The sequence below is a fragment of the Rana temporaria genome, chromosome 11 (genome assembly GCF_905171775.1).
Source record: "Rana temporaria chromosome 11, aRanTem1.1, whole genome shotgun sequence".
Lineage (NCBI taxonomy): Eukaryota > Metazoa > Chordata > Amphibia > Anura > Ranidae > Rana > Rana temporaria.
This window is the reverse complement of record NC_053499.1, coordinates 130,308,705-130,333,526: the sequence shown is the minus strand read 5'-3', so window position 1 is coordinate 130,333,526 and position 24,822 is coordinate 130,308,705. Positions and strand designations below refer to the sequence as shown.

At 43.8% G+C, this 24,822-nt stretch overlaps 1 protein-coding gene across 1 annotated transcript in view; it reads left to right on the top strand.

The window, feature by feature from the left end:
* LOC120917682 (5-hydroxytryptamine receptor 3A-like) overlaps positions 1 to 24,260 on the top strand; it is a 36,142-nt gene extending 11,882 nt beyond the window's left edge. Inside the window, exons 5-9 of the mRNA XM_040329148.1 lie at positions 4,104 to 4,276; positions 11,649 to 11,812; positions 18,637 to 18,844; positions 22,557 to 22,760; positions 23,962 to 24,260. Of these exons, the coding sequence (XP_040185082.1) occupies positions 4,104 to 4,276; positions 11,649 to 11,812; positions 18,637 to 18,844; positions 22,557 to 22,760; positions 23,962 to 24,227 (1,015 nt within the window). The 3' untranslated portion in view covers positions 24,228 to 24,260. The remainder of the gene's footprint in view (positions 1 to 4,103; positions 4,277 to 11,648; positions 11,813 to 18,636; positions 18,845 to 22,556; positions 22,761 to 23,961) is intronic.
* Positions 24,261 to 24,822: the final 562 nt, after the last annotated feature.

Genomic DNA, 24,822 nt, shown 5'->3' with positions numbered 1-24,822 from the left:
TTATATCATCTCTACATGATGTAACAAAAGGAAATCAGTTGGTAAAGATCTATTAAATGGTTTTAGTTCATCTTCATCATCGCACTTTTACCGTAGTAAAGCCAAACTTGCATAAAAAAAAGCAAGATTTTCTTATCCTGTAATTATTTTCCAGCCAATGATGCAGAAACTCTTATGCCACGTACACACGATCGGTTCATCCGATGAAAACGGATCAATGGATTTTTTCATCAGATATCCGATGAAGCTGACTTTCATCAGTCTTGCCTACACACCATCAGTTAAAAATCCGATCGTGTCCAGCGCGGTGACGTAAAACACAACGACGTGCAGAGAAAAATGAAGTTCAATGCTTCCGAGCATTCGTCGACTTGATTCTGAGCATGCGTGGATTTTTGACCGATGGATTTCCCCACAGACGATCGTTTTTTTTCTATCGGTTTTTTAACCATCAGAACATTTTAAAACAGGTTTTATTTTTTTTCACCGATGGGAAAAAAAACGATGGGGCCCACACACGATCGGTTCGTCCGATGAAAACGGGACCGTTTTCATCAGACGAACCGATCGTGTGTACAAGGCATCACATTGGCCAAACAATGATCAAAATGTATTTAGTTTAGCAGAGAATGGCCAAATTTCAATCAGTGTGTCTCCATCTGGTCATATACTGGTTAAAGTCATATACGTCTTCAGACAGACAAGGGCACTGTTTATCCTTAAGCACTTTCAAATAGTAATATATCAAGCACTTACATACCACAGAGTGCCAGAGGAGCACTTATTTAGGAGGGGGCTATTATATTCTTGGTCACACTGTGATCCCCAAATGTTCCTGTAGATCAGGGGTGCCCAACCTTTTGAAGAACAAGGGCCACTTAAGCGACTTGGCAACTGATCGTGGGCCACAATGAGTGGAGCGGATGGATGGCAGCCCACTCGGCTCTATAGAGCCCACTTTACTCTCAGCACACTAAACTCGAAGGGTAATAAAAGTCTATGGCTCATTGCAGGTAACCCACGGGTGCACTTCTCTGCACCTGTGGATCAGTTTGAAAGCAGCCCAGTAACCAGGGCAGAACAGATATGCCCATATATACACTGTTGGGCACACCTGCTGTAGATCTCTGGCTGCTAGTGGGAGACTGTTCCAGCAAGATAGAGGAGACAAAAGAGACACCATGAACGGGGAGACCTTCTCTTTCCCTCCTCTAGCACTGTTCCTTCTCTCTCTCTATTATCAGAGACTGTGGACATAATACAGGAAATAGTCAGAGACTGTGGACATAATACTGGTGATAGTCAGAGACTGTGGACATAATACGCGGTACAAGAGATGTCAGAGACTGAGGCCAGAGTGCAAGAGATGGTTAATGGCCGAGGATATAATAAAGAGACTGCAGATATGATACAAGAGATGGTCAAAGACTCCAGACATAATACAAAAGATGGTGATAGACTGTGGACATGATACAAGAGATGGTCAGAGACTGCAAAAGATAGTCAACGACTGCATACATGATACAAGAGACAGTTAAAGACTGCAAACATGATACAAGAGATAGTCAGAGAATGAAGACATGGTACAAAAGATGGTCAGGGACTGTAGACATGATACAAGAGATGGTTATAGACTGTGGACATGATACAAGAGATGGTCAGAGACTGCAAACATGATACAAGAGATAGTCAAAAACTGCAGACATAATACAAAAGATAGTCCAAAGACTGCAAACATGATACAAGAGATGGTCAAATATTACAGACATGATACAAGAAATAGTCAGAGAATGCAGACATGATACAAGAGATGGTCAAAGATTACAGACATGATACAAGAAATAGTCAGAGAATGCAGACATGATACAAGAGATGGTCAGGGACTGCAAACATAATACAAGAGATGGTTAGAAACTACAGACATGCTGAAAGAGTATGTGACATACTGTGACCATGCTTTAGAAGTTGTTGGAGACTGGAAACATGCTTCAGGAGAAGGTCATAGACTGAAAAGATGTTACGTTAGATTGCTAGAAATCACTACTATAACAGGGCAATAGGGAATCACAAAATAGTGTCTGCAGGGAGTCTGCGGGTCACACAAAATAGTGCCAAAGGGCCACACGTGTCCCTCGGGCTGCAGGTTGGACAAAGACACTGCAGTGCTGAATAAATGTGCAGTGCGGAAAAATACAGCACTTCTTCATTTTTTACCGCGCATTGGATGCACCGTACTGCAATGCGATGTGCCAAGCTGCTGTGAGAAGACACGAATGAAGTGTCACCTGTCACAATATTGAAACATGCATTGCGTGCTCCCTGCCAGATGTCATGCTTATAGCTGTTTGCATATTAAAACACTGCATTTTACAGTGCAAGATAGTGTAAAAATAGCCTTACTGGTGCTGTTCATGTAGAGCTGTACTTAAAGCGGGGGTTCACCCCAAAAAAAATTTTTAACATTACATTCAGCCGAGTTGTCCTAATGACAATCGGCTGTTTTTTTTCCCCGTACATAACGTATTTCACCGCCGCTTCCGGGTATGTCTTCCCCGGGACTGGGCGTTCCTATCTGATTGACAGGCTTCCGACCGTCGCATACTACGCGTCACGAGTTGCCGAAAGAAGCCGAACGTCGGTGCGGCTCTATACGGCGCCTGCGCACCGACGTTCGGCTTCTTTCGGCAACTCGTGACGCGTAGTATGCGACGGTCGGAAGTCTGTCAATCAGATAGGAACGCCCAGTCCCGCAGAAGACATACCCGGAAGCAGCGGTGAAAATACGGTATGTACAAAAAAAAAAAAAAAGATTGTCATTAGGACAACTCGGCTGAATGTAATGTTAAAAATTTATTTTTTGGGTTAACCTCCGCTTTAATAACACTGTAACTTTAAATAAATATGTTTAGAACATGCTTCCTAATTGTTTCTATTGAGTGTCAAAGTGTAACAAAATCACCAACAAAGTCAATCCTCCTTATTTTATATTGTTATGTCTCGGGTCCAACATGACCCCTTCTCAAACAGGAAGTGTTTGGAGAAAATAATTTAATTTAAAGTCCATGGTGCTGCTTTTTTAAGTTATTAAATACTTCCCACCCGGCCACTGCACATATACGGCCGGGTGGGCGTTCTCTCCTTCTGAGTGGACATTCAGGAACGTCCCTCAGAAGGAGAGGGATCGCGCGTGTGTTCCCGCGCAGCGGTGCAATCCAGATGCACTTGTGTCACCCGGACATGGCGCATCTCAGATCGGCAGGAGGACTCTGTGATTGGCCCTCCTGATCACATGATGGCCGTGTCCAATCACAGCCGTCATGTGATGTAAACAGAGAGCCGGTTGCTAGGCGATCAGCTCTCCTCTTCTCACACAGAAGTCGTCGGCGAGAGCGGAGAGCTGCAGACGGCTGGTGATCAGTGAGTATGAGCTTTTTTTTACAGCTTTTTACTCACTGATCAGCAGTCTAGTGTCCCACACAGTGTAAAACACACAAAGTAAACACACATGTCCCCAAAACACATGTCCCCACATAGTAAAACACCTGTCCCCTACATACAGTATGTAACAGTAAAATCACATGTCCCAATGATCATTTGCACACATATGTCCGTGATCACCTGTGCACATCTGTACATGATCATTTGCGTAAATATGTCCGTGATCACATGAACCAATTATTATACACTTAACAGGATTTTTTTTTTACCAAAAACATGTAGTAGAATAAATGTTGGCTTAAATGTATGACAAAATTAGATTTTATTGCATGTCTTTTCAAATAGAATAAAGAAAATATTGTTTTTTTTCCAAATTCCGGTCTTTTTTCACTTATATCGCAAAAAAAAACGGAGTCGTGAATAAATGTGAACAAAATTATAAAAATTTCATTTGGGTACAGTGTTGCATGACCGCGCAATTGTCATTAAAAATGCGAGAGCCCTTAAAGGTGAAAATTGGTCTGGGAAGGAAGGGGGCGAAAGTGCCCAGTATTGAGGTGGTTAATTACCGAACCTCAGAAGTGGATGGTGGGTTTGATTGTTGCACATTGTTGAGAATCGTGCACAGATATATATATATTTTTTTTTTTACATCAATTAAATAGGACAGAGGCAGAGGACACGCCTCCAGTGATTCCATACTACTTGATCTATAACAATGGTGACATCATCAACTCAAAGCCAATACGGATTGTCAGTACCTGTACTCTGGATGTTTATAAATTCCCATTTGACACACAGACATGTTACTTGACTTTTGGACCCTATATACACACTGGTAAGTTGAAAACTTTTGAGATCACATTCAGTGAACCATTGTTTTCCATTTTTTTATGTATTGTTTTTGTAGGGTTAGCAAGGTCATAGGGATGGGTAGCACAACCTAAACCTCCCACTGTCAGGCCAAATTGTTCTTAGTGATCCAAGAAATTTCCCATTCAGCATAAAGATAAAGCCTTTTATAAGCATATATATTTTATTATATATATATATATTATAGAAAGTTTGACGTTAGCATCATTAGAAAGAACTACAGGTGTTTAAAAAATACATTAATAGCCCAGTATGAGTACAAAAAAACAGCATTTTCTGTAATACTTATCATCAATATGGTGCTGTCCCCTAGAACAGTGGTCATCAACCCTGTCCTCAGGGCTCACTAACAGGCCAGGTTTGCAAGATAACTGAAATACATCGCAGGTGATATCATTTGCTGCTCAGTGATTGCAGTATTCTAGTCTGCATCTCCCCATGGTAATACATAAACCTGGCCTGTTGGTGGGCCCTGAGGACAGGGTTGATGACCACTGATCTAGAGTATTTCCTTTCTGCCACTAGATGTCACCAATTTTTGAGGTTGAAAATGACGGGCATAACTGGGCTCAGATTATTACTGCACTAAATGGTGATCACCATGGGTATTCGCGGTCTATTACATTTGGGTGTGCAACCCAAAGCTCAAATGCACATATATATATATATATATATATATACACACACACACACACATATATATATATTAGTGCTGTCAAGCGATTAAAATTTTTAATCGCGATTAATCGCATAAATGTCATAGTTAACTCACGATTAATCGCGCCATTATGGAGGTTCCCCTTTAAAAAAATTTTTTTTTGTTTTCTTATTTATTTTTTATTTTTTTATAATATTAAATTGTGTTTTTTAAATTTTTTTACATTTTGATCACTTTTATTGCTGTCACAAGGAATGTAAACATCCCTTGTGACAGCAATAGGTGGTGACAGGTACTCTTTATGGAGGGATCGGGGGTCTAAAAGACCTCCGAGCCCTCCTTTGCACTTCAAAGTATTCAGATCGCCGAAAACGGCGATTCTGAATACTGTGTACTTTTTTAAATCCGGCGCCATTGGCAGCCGAGAAACCCGGAAGTGACGTCATGACGTCGCTTCCGTGGTTTCAATGCGGAGACTGAATCAAAGCCGCTTACGGCTTAGTGTCAGTCTCCGCCTGGACACAGAAGGCGCCGGATGGAGGATCGGGTCTCCCGGTGGGACGGGAGGCCCGGTCAGAGCGGCGAAAGGCGGCGGGAGGGGGGGGGTGTCCCCTCCCGCTCCTCCGGCATAACAACCGAGCGGCTTTTAGCCGCATCGGTTGTTATGTTTGGATAGCCGATCGCCCGCTCTAAACAACGGTACCGGGATGATGCCTGCGGCTGCAGGCATCATCCCGGTATAACCCCCGAACGCCGCCTCGTTAATCGCGCGATAAAAAAATTGACGGCGTTAACGTGGGTTTGCGTTAACGCCGTTAATAGCGCGTTTAACTGACAGCACTAATATATATATATATATATATATATATATATATATATATCTATATATATACATATACACGCACACACACATATATATATACTGTATAAGTAATATATATGTAGCGCCCCCTTACTTTCAGTATGGGCGCTACGCTAAAGTTAATGGGAGTGGGAGAGTTAGTTTACTCCCATTCACAATCTATTGAAATTTGGGCTGTTGTCGATTCAGAACTGTCCTGTAGGTCAGTCTGCGCTCCAGTGGTGTGTTACCACCCCTGGGCGACAGTTGGCGCTAGAGGGGTCCTGACAGACCCACCTTCCCCAGCAGCCAATCAGAGGAGTGTTTCCCTCTTTGGGCATGCTGGGGGGGGGGGGGTACATCTGTGGCAACCGCCATGTTCTGGGCTGTTCTGTGCGGGGCCTGAGTTCCAGGTGCGGTATCCACCTTCAGGGTACGCGCATCCATGGGCCCCGCCACCGTGGTCTACTTGACCGAAGTTGCGTACCATGCGGAGCTTCGCCCTGACATTGAGAGGGGCCCCAGCGACTTGCTGAGTCCCGGACCTTCATCGAGAGGATCCTAAGCTAAGAGCTGCACGGTGGGGGAACGGCTCGGGGAGAACCTAAAGATAGAGGTTGTCCAGGAGGCCTAGACGAACCATCGAGGATCCGGTCATCACATTGCATGACAGGTACACTAAAGCTGTCAATTGGTGACCCTTATTTGAACTAACTGGGAGGATTAGCTCCATTCAATCCCTCATATCTAAAATCGTTAAGCCTGTGGCAGAGGCCTTGAGTCAGGCCTGTGGCAGAGGTCTGTTGCTCCCAGTGATTCGCAAGTGGCGCTCCGGCTGCCAGGCCTGTGACAACCGCCTGCCTGGGGGCACTTTACCCACTCTAGCTGGAGTGGCGACGAGCTGAGCTAAATTATTGCCGAGAGCAGGCTTGCTCTCTTTCATATCCAAGGCCTGATACTAAAGTTCTCTCTATGCTCATCAACCTTTCTCTATTGTGTGCCATGTTGATGTTGGCCATGTTGGGCCTTGGAATAAAGTATTAAATACTTAATTGATGTCTGGACACTCGCTCTGTACCTACACTCACAGGTGTCACCCCTAGACCGAATAAGAGGGTAACTTAATATGCCGATCAGAAACTATCCAGCGGCTCCTTCGGGGGTGAGCGATACATATATATATATATAAAAACATTCACTTTTATAAATAAATGTAAACAAACATTTTAAAATGTATTAAGACTTGGACAATGTCATGGGGCAGTGGACAGTGCCAGTAGTTTTTTTTATAGAAGCCCCATTGGGAGGCTTTTATGAAGTATCAGGGGTCTAAACAGACCCATGATGTCTTGAGACACAGAAAACATAGCTCCCAACTGTCATTGATTTTAAAGAAACTGTCCCTGATTTGGAACAATGTCCCTTTGTCCCTCTTTCCTCTTAATTTGTCCCTCATTTTGGTCTGATCTATATAGTTGTATATAAAATGTACTTTTTATCTTTCAAAAAGTGATTCCCAGTGCTAAACCCTTCATTCATTTTCTAAATTGCTGCATTTGTAAACTTCCAAAGCCAGTATAAAGGAACAGTTGTGGTTAAAAAAGCACTTGTGTGTTTAACAATGTTTTTTCTTTTTTATAATTCTCCTTTATGGGGGCGTAGGGGTGTGTGTCTTATGGCTACATAGTTTTGCTAATAGGTGTCCCTCTTTCCCATCTCAAAAGTGACTGAGGACAGAGGACTAGTTCCTTTATTTACAGCCTGAGCTGCACTGGACAGTGAATGAATGGGAAGTGCTCTGGGCTGAGCAGCTTCCTTTTCATTCACAAACTGAAGCATAGCAAACATATACTATGCTTCAGTTATGAATGAACATGGTGTGGGATTGGTATTGAAAAAAAGAAGATGGATAGGGACAGTAGAGGCATGAGGGGTGGCATATACTGCTACTATATTTTCCTCTTCCTCCTGCTGAATGCTGGCGGGACGGAGAGAAGGAGAAACAGACTTTCAGTGGCTGCAAGAGGAAACTACAGATCCGATCTAGTAAATGCCTCCCCTCCTGTTCAGGTCCTGGTAAACAGCAAGGAAGGATTAAGGTCTATCCATCACCTGCCCATGATCAACAGGTAAATCGTGATCAACTGGTTGCCAACCCCTGAATTAGGGTGTGACCAGGCACATCCAGCACACCCCGTGCACATGCCTATGGTGCTCACACATTATGTGATCAACATAAGAACTTACCATACAACAGCTCATAGAATTGAAGTTTATTGAAGACAGTAGGAATGATTGCTTTTCCCTGTGATAACATTAGCTGAATGAATGGTTTATTTATTAATAGCTGGCAGATCAAAGTGTTAAGCTGGCCATTCTGGACATTCAAGGTGGATGAAGGAGTCCTCCACACTGCGCTATTGTATTCTGAGAGTGGGACTCCTCCACTGTCAGCATACATTAATACAGCCAAAGGGCTGCAAAACTGATCGACGGAAAATTTTCCAACATTCTCGTTCGGTAGAAACCAATTGTTAACTTGACCTTTCTCTAGTGGGAATGGCTATAGATGGAACCTGGAATGTCGTTCCATTTATGGCCAGCTTTACAGTATATAGCCCCTTTAAGCACCACCATCAGGGAAATAATAGCATTACTCTCGTCTAGGAGGGGGCCTGGGCATACATTTGTTAAAATGGAGTCATGGCCATACATAATGCACATCACCTGTCATGCAGGGAAGAATGATGTCAGTGGAATTAGGAAAGGTTGCTGTCAGTGAAATTAGGAAAGGCTGCTGTCAGTGAAATAGGGAAGTTTTCAGGAAACAAATAAAATAAATGGTGGACCCATGCTAACAATTCATCAGACAATCTGGCATTTAGGTCACCAAAGCAATTCTAGTAATTCTTGAAATTAGGGCCAGGAACTATGGGCCAGATTCACAGAAAAAGTACGCCGGAGTATCTGCTGATACTCCGGCGTACTTTCAAATTTGCCGCGTCGTATCTTTATTTGTAATTCACAAACAAAGATACGACGGCTTTTGGCTAAGATCCGACAGGTGTACGGCTTCATACGCCTTCGGATCTTAGGATGCAATACTTCGGCGACCGCTGGGTGGAGTTTGCATCGTTTTCTGCGTCGGGTATGCAAATTAGCTGTTTACGGTGGTCCACGAAGGTATGCGCGTTCGTCGCATTCTCTTACGTCTTCGCTAGTCGGTTTTCCCATCGCAAACTTAAGCCTGCTATTTCATGGCTTAGATTTAGACCAGCCATGTTAAAGTATGGCCGTCGTTCCCGCGTCGAATTTCAATTTTTTTTTTGCATAAGACGTCCGGGAATACGAAAGGACGTAACGCACGTCGCCGTTCAAAAAACACGTTGGGGCGTCTTAATTTCGCGCAAAGCACGGGGGGAAATTTCCTGATGGAGCATGTGCAGAACGTTCGGCGCGGTAACGCGCCTAATTTAAATGGTACACGCCCCATTTGAATTAGGCGGGCTTGCGCCGGACAGCTTTACGCTACGCCGCTGCAAGTTTACACGCAAGTGCTTTGTGAATCAAGCACTTACGACGAAAACTTGCGGCGGAGTAACATAAAGGGGATACATTACGCCGCCATAATTGTTTAATTGTTCGTGAATCTGGGCCCATGCGTCTACAACATTTTTTATTGTATATTAAAGATATTAACATCTATGTAAAAAGATAGAAAGTCACGCTAAGTATAATGAATGAAAACCCTGTGATTACAAACAAAAAACATGAGCACCAAACACAGGGGTGTGTATCCCAAGATACAAAAACCCTTGCTGGTATCAGTGATTAGTCTAGATGAATCAGGTGTAATTATTGAACTTATATAAATCAATAGTGATACCTAAATAGATCAAATGAAACATATAGGGGCAGATTCTCGTAGAACTGCGGCGGCGTAACGTATCTCCTTTAGTTTTACGGTTTAGTTTTATCTCCCAAGTTTTACGGGCAAGTGCTTGATTCACAAAGCACTTGCCTGTAAAGTTGCGGCGGCGTAGCGTAAAGTCCACCGGCGCAAGCCCGCCTAATTCAAATGATCCAGGTAGGGGGCGTGGATCATTTAAATTAGGCGCGTTCCCGCGCCGATCGTACTGCGCATGCTCCGTCTCGAAATTTCCCACCGTGCATTGCACGAAATTACGTCGCAAGTACGTCATTGGTTTCGACGTTAACGTAAATGGCGTCCAGCGCCATTCACGGACGACTTACGCAAATGACGTAAAATTTTGAAATTTCGACGCAGGAACGACGGCCATACTTAACATTGGATACGCCACCTAGGGGGCATGTTTATCTTTACGCCGCGTATCTCTTACGGAAACGGTGTAAATTCACTATGACGGGCAAGCGTACGTTCGTGAATCAGCGTAACTAGTCATTTGCATATTCTACGCCGACCGCAATGGAAGCGCCACCTAGCGGTCAGCGTAGATATTGCACCCTAAGGTACGACGGCGCTGGCTGTCGTATCTTAGGCATGTTTAAGTGTATCTCAGTTTGAGAATACACTTAAACATACGACGGGCTTAGATTCGGAGTTACGTCGGAGTATCTGCTGATACACCGGCGTAATTCTATGTGAATCTGCCCCATAAACCATACTTAGTAAAATGATGTGAATCCTGAAGGTTCAAAAAACTATCAAAATTGAAAATCCAAAAAATAATAAACATAAATGAGTGTGGCAACAGTGAAGCAAGTGTGAATTACCAAAAAATAAATAAAAATCATACACATAAACGTGAGTCCTCCCTGAATACAATATGTAGAATTGAATAAAATTCAAAGAAAATAAGATGTGAAAAAAGTATGCAGGAAGTCCATTCCTATTGTGAAAAAAGGAAGGGAAGAAATAAAACTGTGTTGAAAGAAGGCAATAATGGAGATGACAGAAGTAAATCCACCAGCACCGCAGGTAAGGTTGCTCCCCGTGATGAACGTCAAATGAAGTGGGTAACCTTACCAGATAAGATGGACCTCCGCTAGTGGCAAGGTCTACAGCGTATGCAGATACAACCGTCTGCGGGGTCTTGTGATGATCCCAAGATGTCACTGGATCTGTGTTTGATCACCTCCTTAGCCTCTGGTAACTTCCTCTGTATGTTGGAAAGTCAGGATCTCTTAATCTCTGCAGGGGCCAAATGCTCACCGTCCCCCGGCTTCGCTCTAAGCTGCCCTTGACTTTAGAGTTGAGGATGAGAGTTTTGGAGGATTAACATCTATGTAAATGCAATAAACATAATTGTTGAATGTAAGATAAAAAGGTTATAGGGTGGTATTTACCCTTGTAAAATAGGATGACTGTCCTAAGACATCATGTACTAAAGGTCCCCATAATTTCTAATAGTGGCCCTGCCTCTAAGCTTATGCTGTTATTTCTGTTCTCCATAACAGAAAATAAATATCTAACAGAAGGCAGGGCTTTTTTCTCCCAGAAAATAGGTGCAGGAACTCCCCCCTTCCGAGCCACTTCTTGCCTCCGCCCCCTACCCACCCCTGAGCACCGTCCCTTTGTACCCACCTCCCAGTACCAGCCCTTTTAGAGAATACAGAACCAAGTATTATTTTGTGGTGCCAAGAAATACAGAAGTAGTATTCTTCCATAGACTTATTGGACAGAAGGGTTATTGTTTAGGAAAATATAGATCAATACTATGCCATTTTTTTTATGTATTCAATTCTAATTAGCTAATTTGATCTTTATGTTTTTTTTATGAATGAAGGTCAATAAATCAGTTTTGCATAAACCAACATCTAAATGTATCTTTTATCCATTGTACTTTTTTTTTCCAGTCAAAGACATCATTATGGTACCAAAACTGAACTCTTCTCAAGTTAAAGAAAACTCACTCAAAATGTTTATGGGCAAAGGAGACTGGACCTTGATAGACATCAGTGTGACCAACAAAACAGCTTGGGATAAAGTTGACCTTGCATTCAGCAAAGTGGCCTACAAGGTGACCTTTGAAATCACTCACTAACGTTGCTAAATTATGTTTTATGGCTTTATTGGCTGTTCCTTACAGTTCATATAAAGTGGAGCTCCACGCAAACGGGGAAACTCCACTTGTCTGCCTCCTCCTCCCCTCTGCTGCTACATTTGGCACCTTTTGGGTGAGAGAGGGAGGGGTACCTGGTTTTGACAGGTACCCGCTCCCACTTCCTGCTCAGTTCACTGCAGCAAAGTGAGATAGAAGTTAATGCTCCTATCTTTTACAGCCAAGGACACTTCCACCTTTGCCTCTGTTGATCTGCAGTGGTGCTGCAAATGTGATCAACTGTGACACCACCAGCCATTTGATAGCTTGAGAATTTCGTTGAGTAAGCACCTGTGACAGTTATCATTCGCGTGAATCTAACTGTTTTGGTAAGCAGTAAAATTGATGGGTTCAGTTCCACATTAACATTTTTCTAAAACCTTTGTGCATCAGTACTGCTTGGACATTAGAAGAAGAGGGTAAGCCCTGAAAGCTTGCACTGAAAATGTAACTGTTAGTGTGAAGAATCATGTGCAATAATATACAGATATATACCCTCTATGGCAGTGGTTCTCAACCTGGGGTCGGGACCCCCTCGGGGTCGAATGATGATTTGCAAGGGGTCACTGAATCCTGGGCTGTTCCAAAAGCCTGCACCGCTCTCCCAGCCTTTTTGCCCACTCAGCCTCTTTGCAGGCGCCCATTCAGTTCATGGCATGGCTGGGGGGGGGGGCAGAGACTAGAGGTCAGCTGACTGGTGATGAATGTGAAGTGGGAGGGGCTGGAGGAGACCCTATCCTCTGATTTCGGCAAAGGTGTCACTGCTACGAGACACCACAAAGGGGTTTTAATATTGTACAAGTGGAAGGAACTCAGGGAGCTCTAAATGTTAATGGGTTAGGGGCGCAAATTACTTGTCTTGCCTTGGGTGCTCACCCACACTACGAAAATAATTTTACTGTTAGGGGTCCCCACAACCTGGGAAATTTTATCAATGGGTCACGGCACTAGGAAGGTTGAGAACCACTGCTCTATGGTAACCTATAATATATAACTATTGCATCTATGTATTCATTGTATTTGTATGTCCCTATAATTAGCTAATATATATGACCAGAGTGTATTAGGCTTAAGGCTATAATGCTAGTTATAAAGACTGACACCGTTGCTAGGTATACAGGTTATATTTATTTTCTTCAAAGTAGGAATATCACATTCTAACAGATATCAGATACAGTCTATATCAACAATAGTAATAATGAAAGATACTTAACACTCCTCTCAGTAACCCTCACTGGCTGTGCTCAGATGTAAAAGAGGGTCGCTCATTTACAGACGTCCTGTTGTTAAAGGACCTCATTCATACATCATTCAACCACCCTCCCATTGCCCGCCCATCTGCCGTTCGACCAATCGTTGCACTTCCATGATTCACATCCTTGTTCCCGATTGTCCTGCCATACCTAGCCTCTGGGGGAGATATTGCCAATATAATCTCCAATAGATGGCTGGTCTTTTGATCATTGTAATTATGTTGACAGTAGCACTTCCCTTTTGTCTGTGGAGGGGCTAATCAAAGGATTTCGTAGACATTGCAGAGTCGGGTCTAACAGATTACATTCCTGAGGGGGGGGGGGCATTCTGGCCCCTAGGACACTGCAAGCCTCAGCTTATCTGACCATTGGGACTGGGAACAGAATGGGCTATATTCAGCAAGAATTTACGCCGGCGTATCTATTGATACGTCGCGTAAATTCAAAGCTGCGCCGGCGTGTCTTCTTTCTGTATTCAGAAAGCAAGATACTCCGAAATTAAGCTAAGATCCGACTGGCGTAAGTCTCTTACGCCGTTGTATCTTAGTTGCATATTTACGCTACCCGCTAGGTGGCGCTGCCGTCGATTTCAGCGTAGAATATGTAAATGAGCTGGATACGCCGATTCAGAAACGTACGTGTGCCCGGCGGATTCTTTTACGTCGTTTACGTAAGGCTTTTTCCGGCGTAACGTTACTCCTGCTATATGAGGCATAGCCAATGTTAAGTATGGACGTCGTTCCCGCGTCAAATTTTGAAAATTTTACGTCGTTTGCGTAAGTCGTTCGCGAATAGGGCTTTGCGTAAATTACGTCCACGTCGAAAGCATTGACTCTTTGCGACGTGATTAGGAGCATGCGCACAGGGATACGTTCACGGACGGCACAATACGTTCTCAGATACGCTACGCCCGCACAAACTTACGGCAGGCTTTATGAATGTAGCCCAGTATGTTTAAAACTCAGAAATGATATTCCTTGCAACATAGTGCAAATATGAAAAGTATCATTGTGGACAAAACTCAACTCTGTTGTTACACGTGCACATTATGGCTACAATCACCTTAAAGCAGAGGTTCACCCAAAATCACAACTATATTGTAATACAACTGGTGCAATATGTACATCATCAAAAGGCACAACATTTTTTTTTCCATATATAAATACCTTGGGCCAGATTCTCAAAAGAGATACGCCTGCGTATCGCCTGATACGCCGTCGTATCTCTGAGTCCGCCCGTCGTATCTATGCGCCTGATTCAAAGAATCAGTTACGCATAGATAACCATTAGATCCGACAGGCGTAAGGCTCTTACGCTGTCGGATCTTAAATGCAATTTTTTTTTTCGCCGCTAGGTGTCGCCGACGTCGTTTTCCCGATCGAGTTCCCGAACGTACGCCCGACCGACGCAGTGAAGTTACGATGTTTACGTAAGATTTGAGACGTGTAAAGTTGCCCCTGGGTATATGAGGCGCAGTCAATGTTAAGTATGGCCGTCGTTCCCGCGTCGAAATTTGAAAATTTACGTTGTTTGCGTAAGTCATCCGTGAATGGCGCTGGACGCCATTTACGTTAGCGTCGAAACCAATGACGTCCTTGCGACATCATTTAGCACAATGCACGTCGGGAAATTTTAGGGTCGGCGCGGGAACGTGCCTAATTTAAATGATCCACGTCCCCTACCCGGATCATTTGAATTAGGCGGGCTTGTGCCGGAGGATTTACGATACACCGCCGCAATTTTACAGGCAAGTGCTTTGTGAATCAAGCACTTGCCCATAAAACTTGCGACGGCGTAACGTAAATGAGATACGTTACGCCGCCGCAAAGATGCAGCGATCTACAAGAATCTGGCCCCTTGTATTTGCCTTTCATAAAGCGACTTCCGGGATTCCCCTCCCGCGGGAGTATGCGTTTCCAAGTCTTTCCCCAGCACCGCAATGCAATGTGGGACTTAGCTGCAGTGTTTTCTGGGAGCAGAGTGCTGCAGCTCTATCCCCGTACATACCATCACAATGGTGCGTGAACTATGAATGACGCCGCCCCTTGTGATTGCAACCATTTCGTTTACGGCGTTAGTCGTCATAAACACTGCGCAGGCGCGAGAATGAGTGGTGAATGCTGGGAGATCAGCATTCACCGCTTCCAGGAAGTGATTGCTTGTGGGGTTCACAATGCCCACAAGCAAAATGGAAACTCCCTCAAACGGATTCTATAAGTCCTTCTTTGCCAAAAAAACGGACCACGGTTATATACAGCGACCAAAGAAGTGAGTGTACGTTACTATTCTTATACCCCAGTGAATGCTGGAAAAAAAAAAGCTTGGCCGCGGAACCCCCACTTTGACCACTTCAGGCCCGGCCCAATTCTGACACTTTGCTCCTACATGTAAAAATCATAATTTTTTTGCTAGAAATTTACATAGAACCCCCAAACACTATGTATGTTTGGCAGTCATTGCAACTTTTTTTCTCGCACAGCATTTGTGCAGCAATTTTTCAAACGCATTTTTTGGGGGGAAAAAACAGTTTCATGCTTAAAAAAAACCCAGTAAAGTTAGCCCAATTTTTTTGCATAATGTAAAAGATAAGGTTACGCCGAGTAAATAGATATCTAACATGTCACGCTTCAAAATTCCACACGCTCTTGGAATGGCGCCAAACTTCGATACATAAAAATCCCCATATTTTTACTGGCTACATTTTTTGAGTTAGACCCCTTTCACACTGAGGAGTTTTTCAGGCGGTACAGCGCTAAAAATAGTGCTGCTATACCGTCTGAAAAACTCCTGCCCAGCCATCTCAGTGTGAAAGCTCTCGGGCTTTCACACTGAGGCGATGCGCTGGCAGGAGAGAAAAAAATCTCCTGCTAGCAGCATCTTTGGAGTGGTGAGAGGAGCGGCATGTATACCGCTCTTTCACCGCTCCTTCCCATTTAAAACAATGGGAAACCGCGGTAATACCGCCCGCAATACGCCTCTGCAGAGGCACATTGCGGGCGGTATTAACCCTTATCGGCCGCTAGCGGGGGTTAATACCGCACCGCTAGGAGCCGAATCCTGTGGCAATTCCGACGGTATTGCGCCGCTATACCGCCACCGCGCCTCCCGCCCCAGTGTGAAAGGGGCCTTACAGAGGAGGTCTAGGGCTAGAAATATTGCTCTTGCGCTAACGTTCTCGTGACACCTCACATGTGTGGTTTGAACACCGTTTTCATATGTGGGCGGGACATACAGTACAGACCAAAAGTTTGGACACACCTTCTCATTCAAAGAGTTTTCTTTATTTTCATGACTATGAAAATTGTAGATTCACACTGAAGGCATCAAAACTAAATATAAAAATAAATAAAATATATTTCATATTCTAGGTTCTTCAAAGTAGCCACCTTTTGCTTTGATTACTGCTTGGCACACTCTTGGCATTCTCTTGATGAGCTTCAAGAGGTAGTTACCTGGCACAGCACCCCATCACTCTCCTTCTTGGTCAAATAGCCCTTACACAGCCTGGAGGTGCTTACATAGCCCTTAGACAGCCTTGGGGTTTGGGGACGGAGCATGCGCCGTCCGTGGAATTTCCCAGTGTGCATTGCTCCTAATACGCCGCAAGGACGTCATTGGTTTCGACGTGAACGTAAATGATGTCCAGCCCCATTCACGGACGACTTACGCAAACGACGTAACTTTTTCAAATTTCGACGCAGGAACGACGGCCATACTTAACATTGGTACGCCGCACTTACGCCACCATATAGCAGGGGTAACTATATGCCGGGAAAAGCCTAACGTAACCGGCGTAACTGTACTGCGTCGGCCAGGCGTACGTTTGTGAATTAGCGTATCTAGCTGATTTACATATTTTGACGCATAAATCAGCGTACACGCCCCTAGTGGCCAGCGTAAATATGCAGTTACGATCCGACGGCGTAAGAGACTTACGCCTGTCGGATCTAAGGGAAAACTATGCGTAACTGATTCTATGAATCAGGCGCATAGATACGACGGCGCAACTCAAAGATGCGACGGCGTATCTGGAGATACGCCGTCGTATCTCCACTGAGAATCTGGCCCATAATGTTTGGGGGTTCTACATAATTTTATAGCAAAAAAAATATTTGTTGTTGTTGATAAAGGCTTATGCCGCGTACACACGACCGTTTTTCATAACGAGAAAAATGCCATTTTTTAAATTGGTCTTTAAAAACGATCGTGTGTGGGCTCCAGAGCATTTTTCTTGAAAATTTAGAACCTGCTCTATTTTTTCTCTACGTTTTTCTCGCCGTGAAAAACGGTCATGTGTAGGCTTTAACGACGTGAAAAAAACACGTGTGCTCAGAAGCAAGTTATGAGACTTTTACTCATTCTGGTAAAACTACCGTTTGTAATGAAGATATCACATTCGTCACGATGTAACAGACTGAAAAGCACAAAGACTGAAAAGCGAGAATTGTTTTTCTCACCAAACTTTTACTAACACGAAATCAGCAAAAGCAGCCCAGAGGGTGGCGCCATCTGAATGGAACTTCCCCTTTCTAGTGCCGTCGTACGTGTTGTACGTCACCGCGCTTTGCTCAAGCATTTTTTTTTAACGATCGTGTGGCAGGCTTGAAAAGAATCACATAGAAAAAAAAAACTTTTTTTCTAGGACATTAAAAATGGTCGTGTGTACGCGGCTTAAAGCGGGAGTTCAACCAATGTTGTGTTTTTTTTTCTCTTATCCCCTTAGATGGATGCTCGTTTTTTCTAGGGGAATCGGCTAGTTGTTTTAAAATATGACCTGTACTTAGCGTTTTCGAGATGCATCTTCTCCGTCGCTTCCGGGTATGGGTCTTCGGGAGCGGGCGTTCCTTCTTGATTGACAGTCTTCCGAGAGGCTTCCGACGGTCGCATCCATCGCGTCACGAGTAGCCGAAAGAAGCCGAACGTTGGTGCGGCTCTATACGGCGCCTGCGCACCGACGTTCGGCTGCTTTCGGAAAATCGTGACGCGATAGATGCGACCGTCGGAAGCCTGTCGGAAGCCTGTCAATCAAGAAGGAACGCCCAGTCCCGCAGCCCATACCCGGAAGCGGCGGAGAAGATCGCTCTCTAAAACGGTAAGTACTGCTTCGTTTTAAAAAAAAACTAGCCGATTCCCCTAGACAAGAAGAGCATGAATCTAATCTTAACATTTTTTTTACGGGTGAACCTCCACTTTAAGTCTTTTTAGTGGTTAAACTGACCTCATTTGCAGACCGAAGTTCATTCCCTTTATAAAAGATCCAAATGAAATATTGTTTATAGTTATCGCTAAGCAATAATGATAAACATTTTTTTTGACAGCTATGAGCGAGCAGAGAATGGCTCTGCACTGTACATAGAATCGTGGAAATGCCAGATTAAGATCATGAGGGGGTGGAATTTAACTGTGTTTTTTTTATCAATTAATCATGCAGCTCTAATGTTTTATGTAGTTTAAAATAATGCTGTTTTCTGTTCTTTGTCTATTTTTTAGATAGTTTTAAAAAGAGCACCTGTTCCCTATGTCATTAACTTCATTGTTCCAGCGTGCTTCTTGGTTATCTTGGACATGTTCAGTATGTTCATTCAGATGGAGACTGGAGAGAGACTCGGCTTCAAAATTACCGTGATTTTGGGGTTCTCTGTGCTTCTGCTCCTTATGAGCGACATGCAACCATCTTCAGACAATACACCTATTATAGGTATCTATGCTTTTGCTGTTCTCAGCTCATACTTATTTTTATGTTTAGTTTATTCTCCACCTCCTAAAAAATGTCTTATCTGTGGCTGAACTCCGATACCTTATTTTTTGGCACCTGAAATATGAGAATATCACAATTCTTGTTTGTGAATGTTGGGCACAGGTTAGGCTGCATTGATGAGTACAGGTCAAGGCACTGGTTATTCTGCACTGATTGGCACAGGTCATGCTGCATTGATGGGCACTGGTTACGCTGTACTGATGGGCACAGGTCACACTGCATTGATGGGCACAGATGTGGCTGCATTGATGAGCACTGATGAGCACAGGTCATGCTGCATTGATGGGCACTGGTGAGGCTGCATTGATGGGCACTGGTGAGGCTGTGTTGATGGGCACTGGTGAGGCTAACAACAAAACCTGGGGAATGCCCAGGGAAAAACCAAGCCTACTTACAGACCAGCTCACAGAACAACCAATTAACCTGTCTAACAGTATGCGTTAAAAACAGGGGTTTTGTCCGCACGCATTTGCAAACGCATGCATGAGCCACAGAGCCGCGCCAAGGCACCCTGTAATCTGTGGTCCTAACACTAAACAATGAGTGTCCCCACAATGGAGGCACATGCATTCTGATGGATAGATAAGGGCAGGTGGACTGAAGGGGAGCCACCCCTCCTTAAAGGTGCAGGGGCACACCAAACACCCAGCATGTAGCACAATGGCTGCAAAGGTGTAGGTGCGCTGCTGGACCAATACAAGCACCACAGGTGAAACATAAACTGGTGAGGCTGCACGGATGGGCACTGATGGGCACTGGCGAGGCTGCACAGATGAGCACTGATGGGCACTGGTAAGACTGCACTGATGAGCACTGATAAAGTTGTTGTTAATATTTATTTTTGTAACTTTAATTCTGTATAAAACATTTAAAGTGTAAGTTTACCTTTACAGAAAAATCTGTAACAGTGATGTGCCGCCCCAATGGGGCATAGAATTTATATATATTGTTTCTCTCAACCATTTTTCTATGGACGTTTATGTTAAGTTCACATGCTGCCATCTAGTGACCCTTTATGGTAATGCACTTGTTTTCCATGTTCCCTTTCTCTGATGTTATGACACACTTCCTTTGTATGTAATGCTCCACCCCTTCTTCCTGTGATTGTACTTCCTGTGTAATGGAGGCAGCTACAGGCCACATGTAGCAGGGCACATGTATTCTGCATAGTAAGCTACAGACAATATAATCATTTGACCGCATAAATACCACAACCTATTCATCTGTTGTATCCTGTCATCTGCTGTAACCCAATGTTTAGAATTAAAGCACTTCTGTGGATGGAATCAGTATTTGGTGAGGATTGTGCTCAGTGATTATATCTGCTAATACAGGCCAGGCATAGAGGTTTCACAAGGGATAAATTGCTTCACAACAATCGGAGTCAGAATAGGTGAACTTACACAGGTTCCCCCGGTCCCACTGACCTATAGATCAGCTGGAGGGAAACCACCAGCAATACTGGAGAGTAACATGTTGCTTTTATTGGCACAGTCTCTATAGTTCAAGTCCTCTTTTAATGTAATACAAAAAGGAGACTCTGGGGTTGATTTACTAAAGGCAAAAATACTGTGCACTCTGCAAGTGCAGTTGCTCCCGAGCTTAGTAAATGAGGTAAAGATTCAATTTGCAAAGAATATCCAATCACATGCAAGGAAAATAAAAAAAAATGTTTTTTTTCTTGCACATGATTGGATGATGGAAGTCAGCAGAGCTCTCCCTCATTTACTAAGCTCTAGGGTAATTTCACTTTGCAAAGAGCACAGTCTATTAGCCTTTAGTAAATCAACCCCTCTGCAACCCCTCTCTCTCTGCAGTCTAAAGCCCTGTACACACGACCGGGAATCCCGTCAGGAAAAAAAAACGTTGGTTTTCCCGACAGAATTCCTGGCAGGCTTGCCCTGAAAAGCCGTGTATACACACAAAAACCTGCCGTTCTTTTGAATGGCAAGAACGCGGTGACATCATCGACTACGATGAGCCAGTGTCTCGTCACATTAGATTTTGTCGCCGCCATCTTGCTACACCCCGGACTAACGTTGTATGCTACCGTGCATGAGTCGAAGTGTTATTGAGCATGCATGGTTTTTCTACACTTAGGTAAGCATACAGATGACCGGTTTTCTTGACAGGAAACATTCTGCCGGGAATCCCGACGGGTATAATAGAGAGCATTGTTCTCTATTTTCCCATCGGGATTCCTGGCTGTTTTCCTGATGGGAAAACTGCTAGGGAGCATACAAACGGCCGGGATTCCCAGCCAAATGCTCTCCTGGCAGTTTTCCTGTTGGGAAAACCCGGGCCTGGGTACGAGGCTTTACTCTCCGTAGGAAGTGCAAATTTTAGCTTGCGTCTAGTGATGAAAATGTACAACAAATAAGTACTGCAGGTACACAACATATTTTACAATTTGGTTTGTTAGAACTTCTTTATATAATATATAAATAAGTGAAAGCAATAAAACGAATAAATGGTCCAATGTAGTGACTGTGATTATGGCAGTTAACTAGTATTATTGTAGCACCTTCTTGATACCCCAAAGGCAGGACGACACCTCCAGAGGCAGGGACCATATGAGCAAGATGCATTGTGGTGTGACGGGCCTAAACCTCCTACTGGATTGGCTCAAGGAAATATAAATAACTCAGTCTTGTTTATGAAATTTCATAATATGGCCATTGACACCAGTGAAATCTACTAGCGACAGTGAGAAATCCCAACCATACTTAGTTTCAGGAAGACCACATGAAGAACTACACAGTTAGTCTGGGCTGACTACTACCCAGCCAAAAGTTATACTTAGATCGAACATTGGTGGGTCTTCTGATCTCACAAACTCATCTGTCCATGTTTCGGCTGATATGATGGGACATGGAATTTCAACACAACATACAGACCCACCTCAGGAATTAGTGTAGACCCACCAGGGGGCTACACTCTTATATGGGCTCTGCCCCCTTTCCATATTATACAGGTAGGTGGTGAATACAGCACACATTGGAAATTACATCTCTAGTACTTTTGTGCAGAGAAATATGATGATCAAATGCACCTCTCAAAAAATTTAAATATATTCAGTTTGTTAAAGCAGAGTTCCGGCCACAATTTCACTTTTTAAATATAAATACCCCTGTAATACACAAGCTTAATGTATTCTAGTAAAGTTAGTCTGTAAACTAAGGTCCGTTTTGTTAGGTTGTTACAGCATTTAGACACTTTATAAAATAGAAATTGACTGGGGCCATCTTAAGTGTGGGCATCATGAAGCCAGACTGTATGACTTCCTGCATTTCAGCCTTAGAGATCCCGCACATGCTCAGTGCTGTACAAGCAGTGTCAGATCAGGTTTCAGCACCTGTGCTGTCCAAGTCACATGATTCTTTGAGACTGGGGAGTGCACAGACTCCTGGAAAGTTACACCCACTACATTCCCAGGAGTCTGTGCGGTGTAGGTTAGGAAGCATTAAGCACCTAGGTGCAGGAAGTGGGAAGATTAACTATTCTGCCTAGCAACAACACTTTGAAGGCATCTAAAAAAAAAAAAAAACTTCATAAAGGACTAATGAATTTTTTTTAAAACTACTGATGTAATGTTATATTTATGGGTGGAACTCCACTTTAAACTCTGCATTACTGATTGTCTTCTGAACAGGTACATTTTGCTGTGTATGTCTCATTATCATGGTTATGAGCATATTAGGTTGCATTGGCACTTCTTACATGTTGATGCTCTCTGCAACTAAACCGAATGTCCCTCCATGGATAAAGATCTGGGTTATGGAACATCTAGCCCGTGTCCTGTGCTTCAAGACAAAGTTCATAAAACAAGGGATCCCAATCAATGACGCTGGAAGCGGTAAGATCAATTGCTGGAATGATAAACTGGTCCCTCAACTTTGCTGTAGAGATACATTGTTGAAGACTCATATTATAAAGCATTGCACATAGCAGTGGCCATGTGCATAGTTACACTGCTGATAGGTTAACTTGGTTGCTTTCTTATAGACTTCTGCAGTTAGCACAGGGTTTTTCTAATTTTCGCAAAAATGCATTAAATGAGATAGGGAAGGGTAGACTCTGTGCTTACAATTATCAGTTATGGGGATGTTTTAGTATGGCCTCGTTCACACAGACATATCAGGCGTACATTTATGTGAGGGCCGTGTTTTGCCTGACTAGGATGCCCAGGCGTTCCATGCATCCATGTCCAGGCATTTCCATTCATGTCAACTGGGATGCAGCAGCTGCACGACAGCGGTGCTGTGTAAGCGACAAACTGATCAGTATGCAGTGGGGCAGTTGCTTGCATGGAACCTTAGCAGGACCTGGAAGATCACGGCTATAATTGTAGTATTACCAAGTACTACAGTGATTTCCAGCTTCCCCAGTGGGTCCATCAGACACAAGTACAGTGGAACCTCGAATTGCGAGTAAAGCGGTTAACGAGCGTTTCGCAATACGAGCACTGTATTTAAAAAAATCGTGACTCAGTTTGCGAGTGTTGTTCTCCTGCAAAACGAGCATGATTCAGGCCAAAGCGGTGCGCAGTACCGCGTTTGGCCTGAGGTGGGGGGCGCCGGAGCCGAGCAGAGTCGAACGCAGCCGATCTGCGTCGTTCGGAAATGCACAGAAAGGCCTGAGGACAGCACGACTGACCAAGGCAAATCATGGATAGGAAGTCTTTCCGAGGTTTGCTGAGGTCAGCCGAAGTGTCCTCGGGCCTTTTCACCCGTTTCCAAGGCTCTCCGGCGCCCCCCGCCTCTGGCTGCATGTGGTATTGCATCCCATTGAAGTCAATGTGGAACAAATAATTTTAGTTTCCATTGACTTCAATGGGGAAACTCGCTTTGATATGCAAGTACTTTGGATTACGAGCATTCTCCTGGAACGGATTATGCCTGTAATCCGAGGTTCCACTGTAATGCATACCTAGATCCTGCTAAGCTGGGCCGCTGTAAGTACACCATACAAATAATTCCTGGAGTTAAGCTTTAACAATCTTATTGTATGTAATATTTTCATTTCCATCTCTTTACCTATATGCAATTGTCTCTTAGATGACACAAATGGCAAGGCAGCAAACGAAAACATAGCTGCTCGGGGAAATGAAGAGAATGAAGAAACACTACAAGTGAAACTCTTAAAAAGACTGCTTCTTGAAATTTTGAGAATACATAAAGAACTCATACTGTCTAAAGACGAAAATGAAGCCAAATCGGAGTGGCATATCGTGGCCACAGTGGTGGACAGGCTTGTCCTCATTCTTTATCTCATTATTGTCACAGTCATGTTTGTAGTTGTTATCAGCGTCTGGGTAACATAAACCACAAATAAATCATGAAGCACTTGGAGGACATTTTTTTAACATGACTTGACTCTAAAAACTGTCTGGCCCCGTACACACGGTCGGACAAAACCGATGAGAATGGTCCGACGGACCGTTTTCATCGGTTCACCGCTGAAGTGGCCTGATGTGTGTACACACCATCGTTCCAGAAACCGATCGCGTCAGAACGCGGTGACGTCAAACACACGACGTGCTGAATAAAACTAATTTCAATGCTTCCAAGCATGTGTCGACTTGATTCTGAGCATGCGTGGGTTTTGAACCGATGCTTTTCTGTACTAATCATCGGTTTGGACCGATGGGGCAGCGGTCCATCGGTTCGGTTTTGAAGCATGTTTTAAAATTTTGGACCGAAGGAAAACAGACCGATGGGCTATGCACACCGTCGGTTTGGACCGATAAAACTGAACCTCGGTCCATTCTCATCGGTTTTGTCCGACCGTGTGTACGGGGCCTCTCTGTATGAAAGGCAACAGAAGACAACACAGATTTCTCCATGCTCAGTGGTGTACACCAGTTTTTAAAGTTTATTTAAACCCCATTAATGACCTACTCATATATTAATTTCCAG